The 10,944-nt window shown below is 38.1% G+C and overlaps 1 protein-coding gene across 2 annotated transcripts; it reads right to left on the reverse strand.

The window, feature by feature from the left end:
• Positions 1 to 936: 936 nt before the first annotated feature.
• tfdp1a (transcription factor Dp-1, a) lies at positions 937 to 10,944 on the reverse strand. 2 transcript variants are annotated; one of them, XM_028023889.1, is made up of 12 exons: positions 10,802 to 10,944; positions 8,655 to 8,735; positions 6,665 to 6,731; positions 6,368 to 6,483; positions 5,056 to 5,177; positions 3,964 to 4,129; positions 3,716 to 3,862; positions 3,551 to 3,619; positions 2,930 to 3,081; positions 2,530 to 2,696; positions 2,256 to 2,331; positions 937 to 2,165 (listed from the first exon to the last, which is right to left on the reverse strand). In XM_028023889.1, exons 2-12 carry the CDS (start codon positions 8,664 to 8,666, stop codon positions 2,027 to 2,029), a joined length of 1,233 nt encoding a protein of 410 aa, XP_027879690.1. In that variant the 5' UTR covers positions 8,667 to 8,735; positions 10,802 to 10,944; the 3' UTR covers positions 937 to 2,026. The 2 variants fall into 2 exon arrangements, with proteins under 2 accessions (XP_027879690.1, XP_027879689.1); XM_028023888.1 differs by lacking the exon at positions 10,802 to 10,944 and adding an exon at positions 9,553 to 9,648.

Genomic DNA, 10,944 nt, shown 5'->3' on the forward strand with positions numbered 1-10,944 from the left:
GAAGAAATCTATAATAATAAAGTTGCTGGTTTTTCACAGCACAATCGGACAGATTCTCTCCACTGACCTAAACTTTGCAGAAACAAATTAGCTTCACTTTTTACCATTTTACTTTCCGTTCTTAAACAGCTGCTATGCAGAAATAGAGCACATTACCCGAGTGTGCACTACCTACCTTTTGAACTTGAATTTTAAGGAAAAAGACAAAAGGGCAATTGAAGAGTACTAAGTTTTAGTTGAAGCTTTGCAGTTTTGGTTGATTTGTGCCTGACTTTTCTGTGCATATATTTTTTGTAAATGCTTTGAAAAGCATTTACAACCAATTTGTTTGAAAACCAATTTGTTAAAATTGGTTAAAATTACATCAGCTGATGATTTGCTCAGAAATATTTGGCCCTTTAACCATTTCATGCATGATTTATGATCCTTTGTGTCAGTATTTATTTTTTATTATTTTCTTAAGGCATGAAAACAAATTTTGTAAAAAAATGTATTTTATTTGTTTTAGGTGATCAATTGTAATTTTCTCCAAATACAAAGTTATCTGAAAAATACATCAGTAGTATTGTTCTTTAGGGGTCATCTGATGTCACTATTTTTTTTTTTACCTGAAAGAGTCGTCTACAGTAGAAGTAGCGTCGGTTGGCATGCTTTGTCTGTCGGCCATATTGGATTTAACAAAAATAATTTCTTGCATTTGCAGCTGATGGCCAGTAGTTGATGGTATATTTTAGGATGCATTAGTGTCCACTTCAGTGGTCTGTGTGCATTTATAACATAATCCACAAGAAGCACAAGAAAATGCCTTTTAGATAGCTGTCCACTGTCGTGACCACTATGCATGAAAGGGTTAAAGTAAATAAAACAAAATGTGAGATCCAGTATGTGTCTTTAACTTCAGAGTTTCAATTTCCAACAAAAGCACTTGATGCAAACTTATTAAAACAATCTATAGTTTAATTTGCAAACTTATATTAGATTACAGAAAAGGTATTTGGAAGAGTCAGTACATGTGTTGCTCAGTTTTAAAAGGGAGATCTTTGAAGGGAATACACAAAGATCTATACAACCACACATTGTGTTACATCAATAATTTTTGAAAGGTCTATCTTAACCACTGGCCTCTAAAGGATACTATAAGCTACAATCTTTGTAGGATTTATATACTTAATTAACAAACAAAGCTTATTTACCTATCAGGAGCCTGGGTTATGAGTCTTTACCTCGCTGCTGCCATGTTTTGTAAACACTACCGAGGCGTCAACAGGGCGGCGGTGAAAAATTCCTCAACTCCAAAATACAAAAAAATAAAATAAAATAAAAACAGATACAAAACAAAACTAGCAAACAGGATCAGAAAGCAGCTGCCTACAAAACAGGAGGAAGCCAACCCAACTCAATGGGAAACTATTTTAAATCATTGTGCAGAACACAAAACGAAAATGTACCGACGGGTCGGATGGAGTCCCGACCAGGGACGCCGTTCCAAGACCCACGGAGGTGACTAACAGCACGTTAACGCAGACATATTAGGGAACATTTTGATCATAATGTCTGTCTGCCAAAGGTTAATAGCAAAATAATAAAAGAGTAACTATTTAAACAGGTACATTTTACATTCTCCAACAGCAGTGTGTTTTTATAGTGGGATGGCTTATTGATAAACAGGATTAGACGTACAAAGACTTCAGGTGGCAGAGTCAGAAAGAAAAGAAAAAAAAAAAAACAACAAAAAATACCAAAAAAAAAAAAAGGAAAAACGAAAAAGCCTACAGTTCCCTTGGATCGCACCTCCCCCCAGAGCTGTGGTGCAGGTGCACGTGATTCGGGAGCAGAGAGCTGCCTCTGCTTGTTCAATATTCATCTACAGCCCTGAGAAAGCCAGACAGAAATACAGGCGTGGGACACAGGGGAGGGGGGGCTGGGGGTGTTCAAGAAGCACACACGAAAAAAAAGGGAGATTCGACTCCCATGGTGACTGTGGTTTGAAGGACTGCGCTCGTTGGAGTGGCGAGCTGTGGGAGGGTTAGTCTTCGTCGTCGTTTTCCTCATACTCATCCTCCTCGTCGTCGTCCCCCATGTAAGAGACGGGGGTCTCAACACGAGACCCGCTGTAGTGAGAGTCGTTTGAGCTGGACGCCATGGTGCCGTCAGTGCAGCCGTCACTACGAAGTAAAAGCAGAAATTAAGGTCAAAATTAAGATAAACTTGAAAAAAAAAAAAACACACATAAGATAATAAGATCTGCTTCCCACCTTGCAGTGTAACGACCTCCATTGGCAGAAGAGCCTCCAGTGATGTAGACGTTGCTGATGGGGCCTTTTGACATCTCTTCAAGAAAATTATTTGGACAAATACGGTGAACACATGACGGCTGCTGAACTATTTACTCGCTAAAAACTGCTGAATAGATTTAAATAACCTGACATGAATGAAAATGTCTCCTAATGTAGTCAAACTGTTTCTCCATTTTATTTTCATCTTAACCGCATTTCTTTCTGACACTGGCATAAGTTTGAAACCATTTACCTATAACGTAAGGATCCAGGACTTTTGGCACCAGGCTTCGTGCAATTTTTAGGTTTTCAGGAGAACACTTCCCCACCTCCAAGCCACAGGCCATGCCCATGCGCTTTAGCACCTCAATGTCGTCGTGGATCTCAAACATGCTGTCGAAGTTGAACAAATACTCAAACCTGGAGACAAGGAGCAGAACGAGAGACACGGTAAAACGTCAGATTCGCACCACAATGTTAATGCCTTAGAGAGGATTCTGTAGCGTTTGAGTGCGTAATGAGGCAATTCAGCCATTTAATTTCCTTGTGTGGACTTCGCACAAGTTCAAAAGTTGCCGGAATCATGTTAATGTGAAAGTTTCTCTTCTACCAGAGTTACATTTAAATCATAAAAAAAGCTGGCGATCACGTACTTGTCGTTGGAGATGCTGCAGTCGATGACGGTCTTCTTGCTGGTGTTGACGATAATAAATGGAAGATGGATGATGGAGTTTGGAGGTGGGGGTCTGTTTGCTTGCTGCTCTGTCTCTTTATTCCTCTTAACGAGGTTCTTGAAGGCTATTTGCTGTCAAGACACAAACATGAACTGTTAAGTAGCCGCCAGATACTTTATTGTCTGGGGTTTGATTTTATCAGAGAGGCAAATACTTATGATTTCCATTTTACACCACCGTAAAATATCTAGTACCAACTTTATTTATATACTTCATTTTCAAAATATTCCTCTCAGATCTCCCTGTTCTGCAGATCATACTCCAATAGCTTCTTCATTTATTTTAAAGTTAGACATAAGCGGTTCTGCCACCATTGCACTGCCTTTGAGTATTGGCAAAAAAAATGGCATCAAGTCTTGCATTAAATCTGTGGAATTTTGACCCACAGATGCTGAAGAATTGTTTTAGATGATCAGTATAAACTCATTTAAGTGTGTACAACAAATAATTGAGAAAATATGTTTTACTACACCACTGTATCAGTAAAGAAGGTTCAGTCTGAATGATCCACTTCAGGATTGGTACAAGCACTCCATTCACCTGCAGTATGAGCTCCTGCAGCTGTGATTGTTTCTGCTTAATCCTCTCCAGCCGCCTTTGTCTCTCCACCTGAGGAGCAAATCAAACAGCAGCAGCTAAGACGTGGAGCTGTAAAATGTTTGGAGACAGGGTTTTTCGAGGTGGGAAAGGTTTCCTCCTCTGTACCTCCAGGTTTTGGCACTCCTGTGCGGAGTTGGTGGGCAAGCCAATCCACTTGATTTCTTTCTTCTCTTTGGAGATGATGTTCATGGCCATGAGCACATTGAGCGCGTCGTAAACACGCCGCCGTATGTTTTTCTGGTCATAAACGTGCTGGGGAAAAAGACGAAAAGAAAATTGCTTAATTACCACAAAGTACCGATTTTGAATAAATTTTGCCGCCGTCTCGCTTTGGAGAAAACTCCAACACTCACCGAGTCATTAGGTGACATGTGGTTGTCTGAAGAGCTGAATTCTGCCACCAGTTCGTCTGCCACTTCGTTGTAGGTGGTGACTCCTTTCTTCTGCACCTTCTCGCACACTTTCATGGAGAAATGCCGTAGGCCCTTTCCATTCTTCTCCCCTTTTTTACCCCGCTTTCTGTGGACAGAGCCCCCCCGCCCAGTCACTACACGTCTAAATATGGTGACACGTTGAGAACTTCTTCACTTGGGAAGACAAGAATACTGTGCAAAAACACTCGCACACCTTGAAGTTTTTTACGTTTCAAACATTATGGGGAAGACCCATAATGGTTACATAAGTGAGAAATAGAAAGAAAATAATATACTTTATTTTTTTTAAATAAGTAGTAAATAGAGTCCATGTAAATAGAGTAAATAGAGATTCATGAAGAACAAAAAATAATTATGACTGACAGGTCAAGGAGAAAGCAGAGAAAGCAAAAAACAATATCCCAAGCTCTAAACATCCAACATAGTTCAATCAAAAAATTTTACTAATTTGCCACAACTGCAAACATACCAAAACGTGACTGAAAGAAAAAGTGAAAAAGTATCCTCAAAATAACGAGAACTAGGAGAATGGCATCAAACAGCCAAAGCAACAGCGAAATTTTTTAGATCAAATTATGCTTCCAGATCTAAGTTGAATTAAGAATCTGTGGAAATGCTTGAAAATGGCTACGCAGAGAGGTTCTGCATCCAATGCAAAAGAGCATCAGGTGTTTTCAAAAAAGAGCAAAAGTGTACATAAGCTTGTACAGATGTGCAGCTGTTACTCAATAAAATGGGGTTCAACTACAATCAACTTGTAGGGGTTCAATAAAAACAAAAAAATGTTTAGATTTTATTTGAGATGTATTTTAAAACTATTGATCCTTTTCCTCCCACTTCATGATTATGCAATTTTATGTGTTTGTTAATGCTGTTTAATCTCAATAAAATACTCTCAAGTTTTGCTTGCATGTAATGTAACAAAATGCTATAAAAATGCAGGGAGTATGTATGCTTTTGAAAGGTACTTTATGTTGAATTTAAGCTTCACAAAGCTCAGCAATAACTCACCCTGACGACCAGGGCGAGGCATCAGCGGGCTGGGTCTGAGTTAGGAACTGGGAGCTGGGCGTGTGTGGACTGTTTACCAGAATCGTGTTCGATACCGTCGGCCTCTGCGGCGTTCCAATCACCTGCAAAGGAGAGGGCAGAATTGGCGAGAACAATTAGACTGACCGGCGACTGTATGGGGCAGTAAACGGAAAATTTTATCTTCTTTAACTGATATTCTTTAGAAAAAAACGCATTTAACAGGGATTAGATTACATTAAAACAGTGAAGTAATATTTTCTGTCTGACAACAACTAAAAGTTTCAATTAGAAAGGAACTTTCTTAAACAGCTAATGTCTATGGCATTTAAAAAGCTAAAATGACTGAATGCAACTCAAGTTCAGGTTACTTTATGCGACGTACTTTTTTTTTTTTAATCATTTTTACCCATTTGCCTGTTTTTGTTGTTGCTGCTGTTGCAAAACACATGGGCTTAATAAAGTATCTGTCTACTTTAACATCTAGTAAATTTTTATAAATACTTATTAATAGAGCAGCAGAAAAAGAATGGAAGACGACACTGGAAGACAAAAACTTGATAACCATAGAGAAACAAAGCTTTTTAAGACCTTATATTACTGATAGGGTCAGTAATAACAACAGTTATTTTTTGTTTTTGGGCATGTGCACTGACTGATGGCACCCTTTGAATTTCGTTGTCCTTGTGACAATGACAATAAAGATTTATCCATCTATCTATCTAATATTTCAGATTTCATATTCAACAGCATTGTGAATTTTACCTTTGACTATGATAGTGCAGGTGATTTAATTCAAGGGCAAGCTCATATCAGGTTATAGAGAAACTACAGCTGCTCAGTCTGAAGGTTTGAATCAATCTTGTTAAACTCGGTCCTGAGTCTCCTTTACATATCAAAGCATCAGACCATCCAACTTCTGCTTTTCTGGAAAACGTTTCTGGACTTCTGGTGAACATGTGCATCCCCACCAACATCAACATGAGTAGGCCTCCAGAGGATAGGTGATCTATTCCTTCGCTAAGGTGATATGTAAGCTGATTTCCGTTGTGTATACATTGCTTCAACATAATGAGATGATGGGTGTAATCCTGCTGACTGTAGAGTTGATGAGCTTAGGATCAACTGCCTGCACCTACCCTCTGCCCGGTCACCTCGCAATGATAATAGGGGGGCTTACATTACGAAAGATGAAGCAAAACTGTGTTTGTTTGTTTTTTAAGATCTGGAGAAATTTTGCAGTAATTTGTTTCTTGTGGTGGCCTTACAGAGATTTATAACCATGCACACTCACCATGTGTGGCACATGCTGCATGTGTGCAGCAACGTTCACATTAGACGGCCCGAGGGTTTTGGGTAGAAGCTGTTTGGGAGCAACTGTAGGCTGGACAGTAACCAAGGACAGAACACCTGAGAGGAGACAAAGGAGAGCAGCGATGAGGAGCAAATGAATCTCCATTGCCCCCTGTTGTTCACTTTCAAACAACAAGGAATGCTGTATGTATGCTACGGGAATGGATTAGATAAAATCATTCAAAAATATGCAGAGTTTTATTTAAATACTGAAGAAGAAACAAATATTAGGGTATACCTTTGCTAGGGCTCAGATTCTGATCGATGAAAACTTTCAGCTCTGCATTTGTTTCAATTAGACCAGCCTGTAAAAAAAGAAAATTACACTTTCAATCCATCAACAACTCATATTTCCTTCAAGTTAGCCTCGTTATTCATTTTAGCCACAAACCTATTTCTCTGTAATGATTTGCTGATTTTGATATTTACAAATATCGAAGGCAAAATGAATGTAAGTCTTAATGTCTACAATTGAAATTTACATAAAGCGTAAAAGTTTGCCTTTTGTCTCATTCTCAAGAGTAAATCAAACAAAATTTTTCCCTTTTTAGGTCACTTAAGATTAACTAAATTATTTCTATTAGAGACTTTTCTCGTATGTTCTTTAAATTAAAAAAAATTACATTCCTCAGTGTTTGATGGAGTAGAATTGCCTTTAGGCTGTAAGACTTGGATGAAACATTTTGGGGTTCCTTTTAGGCTTTTTACTGTAGTTTGCTGGTATTTTAGTCCGTTCCTTTGAACAGAACTTTTGTTTTTGGGTCGAGATTTACGAGCTAGAGATTAAGGCTTTGTGACAGCCACACCAAAGCACTGATTGTTGTCCTGAAGACACAAACCAATTTCGCTCAATGCTTAGAGTCCGAGTCCATTTTCAAGACCCGTTTGTGCCGAAACTTCAACTTCCTGACTTTGATCCATTCTGTAAAGCGCACCAGTCCCTCCTGCAGCAAAACATCCACATGGTGTTGAATGACACCTTCATTCCACACCAGCTTCAGACAAAATTTTCTTCACTGGTTTTTGCTCTCATTTAGATAATTTCAAACAAAAACATTTAAATCTGGGATACAGATCCCATCTCTTTTCTGAAAGGTATGAAAGATATACTCGCATAAAATAATTTGAACAGAAGAATGTTGCAACTTCAGACATGTGGAAGTTGTACCTAAGGATGAAGCAGACTTGTGGAGGCTCACAATTCTCAATGATTTATTTTGATGTTTTCATGATGTCACACAAGGAAGGAGATGTGCTTTAAGTGTTGAACTTAAAATAAGTTTAAAGCTGTGCCTAAATTTACCTCAAGTGTTTTAAATTAACTTGTCGAAACTTTAACAACTCACCACATCCTCATCTGATCTTTTCTGAATTAAAGACTTAGTAAGTTTAATATTATCTCATCATTCTGGCTTTGGGTAGAAGGAACATTTTTTGGTTATCGTCACTGACCTAAACAAGAAAAGGTTTAGAAGAATTTAATGTCAGATACTCAGGATAAAAGGTTATGTGTGTTTTCACAGCTTAGAATTTCCCCTTTAGGAATTACTAATTACTAAAACATAAATAGTAATTATGTTTTCAGTAAAACATAATTACTATTTATTTTGTTTACCGTAAAAAGAAAAAAGGTAGCAGGTCATTTCACTATTTTGTACCTATGTAGTTTTGGTCATTTCATACTCAACTTTTCCCAGGTAGAAAAGGTGGTTTCATCACACCAGTAAATAATATCGCCAAGTCATTTTGGTTTGGTCAGGAGTCACAATCTGAATATTTCATAGAAATGATCCAGTCTCAATAGGCATCAGAATCAAAATAAATGAAGAAAGCTGTAATTCAAACTTTTCAAAGAATAAAACAAGCCAGACTTAAGTCAAATAATCAGTCAAAGTTATTTTACCTGTTCATTATAAAGAGAAAAAAAATTATCTTCAAAGGTTTAAGTACATGGATATTAAATTGTTTGTTTGCATGTATGAAAACTCAGGTCTGGTGCCGACATTGGGTCAGATTAGCCCCAACTCAAAACTGATGTAAATGCATAATTTTATTCTCAAGTAGCAGAAATTAAACTATGGATTTTAATCTAATAAGATGCTATATATATATCTATATAGATATCTATATAGATATATGAAGAAAGAAATATCTATATAGATATCTATATATAGATATCTATATAGATATATATATAAATATCTTTATAGGCGTACACATATACTTACATCTTTAGCCATGATCCCAAAGGACCAAAAGGAGTTCTGTGTCAGGATTTTAAAAAATTATATCACTCAATCTTCAGATTCCTGCAAAATAAAAAGAAGAATAAATTATTACAATGACTGGAACATTTCTAGTTTTACTCAAAAATAATATATTTCAATAATTAAACCCAGGTCAGATGTATATTCGCATGTTTTCAAAGGATCATTTGAACTTATTTGTGAACTAAGGCCCAGTTCAATTTGCTGACTGGGAGCACACTATAGAAAGCTAACTACATCTCTCTGGTTAGCTCCAATTTCTCCTTCATATTGGCAAACATACGGAAGATATGATCAATCTGTTTTACTTTTGACCCCGAGAGCCTTTGAGAGACACATCTGAACACATTTTGCATGTAGAAAAGCACATTAGACCATCCCTAGATGCTCTGAACTTTTACAACGCTAAGAGTGCACAAGGCCTACTTCAGGTACCGAGCACGTCCGGAGGAGAGGCATCGTCCAACTTCTGCTACAGGTCACGAAAGCACGCTAACTTTATCACAACACCGCAAAACTACCGACGTGGCTTCACCGACAGGGCTATATAGCTACAGACAGCGGGGCTTCACGCCACAGCAGCAGCCTTCACATCACATGTTGACAGCAATGTAGAAATCTTTTGTTGACTGCAGCTAGCTAGCCGTCCCTGCTAACAGCGAGCGTCAGGTTCAGCTCGCTGCTGCTAGCCTGCTACTAGTTAGCTCCTGCACGCTTTGAGCCGATTCACAACAAATTCAGAGAACCCTGCTCCCCTGCTGCACAACACAGCCTCGTCCGAACAAGAGCTGCCACTGTGAAAAATAAATGGACATTCACCACGTTAAACAGAGTTAAAGTGGTGAACCTGTGCACTTACGAGTGCACTCTCGTCTCTTCGACGGCTGTTGTTGGCATTTGAGAATGGAGGAAGAGGAGGTCTAAATCCCATCTAAACAGGAAACAAACTAGGCAATGTCGATATACTTAATCCGTTTTACAAATAAATCGAAGGGATATATATTTCACAGATGATAAAGTATTTACCCAGAGCGTTTATTTTACATTACACGCTTTTTTAGGGGGGCGCTAATTCAGTAAGGGATGCCAGGATTTGCCTGTTGGTCAAGTATGGCAGCTGGTAGTTTTCAATCGGTGCTGGCCAACTACCGAAGACTCTATTTTTATTCATAAGTAACAAAATAATAACCCAGACGCTTGAACTCTTTTCCCTCTGGAAAGCTGCTACATTAAAATTGAGTAAGCCATCCTAGTTCATCAAGAAGGATTTATAAGGGTTGAAGGTGAATTCAGCGGCCTCAGTATAAAATAAGCTTATTCAGGTTAAGGCGAATGAAAAATATCAAAATTGAAAGAGCGAACAAAACTTGCAAAATATATACATTACTCTTAAGTATACATTTGTTTTTAGATTGCTAATATAATCTAATCTAATGTTATTCGCGTCTGAGTGTGAGCGTTACCTCCCAATCCCTCAAAAACAAAACTAATCGATAATACTGGATTAATCTTACAGACTGTGCATTTTTAAAAACAAATAGTTTCTTCTCAAACATTTCGAAGCGCAATTTCTTTGTTTTAAGTTACGAAATATGGTTAAATATCTTGTAATGACTGCCTATCCTACAAAAACAACGCGAAGGCGTCAACATTATAAACACTTTCATTTTAAAGTAGGAAATTCAAAACTTTGCAAAGACATCACATATGCCCTAAAATGTAACATTTTTATTTTCACATAAACAAACACAATTATTGATATTATTGCAATAGAAGCCGAAGACTCCAATAAAAAAAAGAATAGATAACTGCATAAAGTAGATCAATAACTAGTTATCTGTTAATTACCAGCTGGTTACTTTAGCTAGGTGCTAACTTAGTTGAGAAACTGTAATTTCCGCTGCTTTGTTAGCCCAGCTGCTAGCGGACAAGCTAACTCCCAGCTGTCATCCAGATCCGCGCTACTGTTAGCTCAAAGTTCACGCTGTAAACTACGAGTCTGTGTTTTTAATGCAAATTTAAAATATTCAGTCGGTGAATGCGTAATTGCATGAGCTTTGTGCCGCGGAGGGCCAGTATCGCCCAACAAGTCAGTAAACGGATCTTACCGGTGTACTTCCCAAGTTAGCAAATGCACTCTGTTACTAGCCCAGCTCACAGCAGCGCCTCTCACAATCTGATCTTGGCGGTGTCTCGCCTCGGCCTGCTCTGATTGGCCAGCGTGGAGGAGACGAAAGCAAAACAGTAAAGA

This window comes from Xiphophorus couchianus, chromosome 7 (assembly GCF_001444195.1).
Source record: "Xiphophorus couchianus chromosome 7, X_couchianus-1.0, whole genome shotgun sequence".
In the NCBI taxonomy this organism is placed as follows: domain Eukaryota; kingdom Metazoa; phylum Chordata; class Actinopteri; order Cyprinodontiformes; family Poeciliidae; genus Xiphophorus; species Xiphophorus couchianus.

What these genes read in the sequence shown, in the direction of transcription:
- tfdp1a (XM_028023889.1), bottom strand. An exon ending in GAATCTGAGCCCTAGCAAAG is followed by an intron (nt 6,484 to 6,664) that starts GTATACCCTAAT and finishes GTCTCCTCTCAG; the next exon opens with GTGTTCTGTCCTTGGTTACT. An exon ending in GCCTCGCCCTGGTCGTCAGG is followed by an intron (nt 4,130 to 5,055) that starts GTGAGTTATTGC and finishes CTCTGTCCACAG; the next exon opens with AAAGCGGGGTAAAAAAGGGG.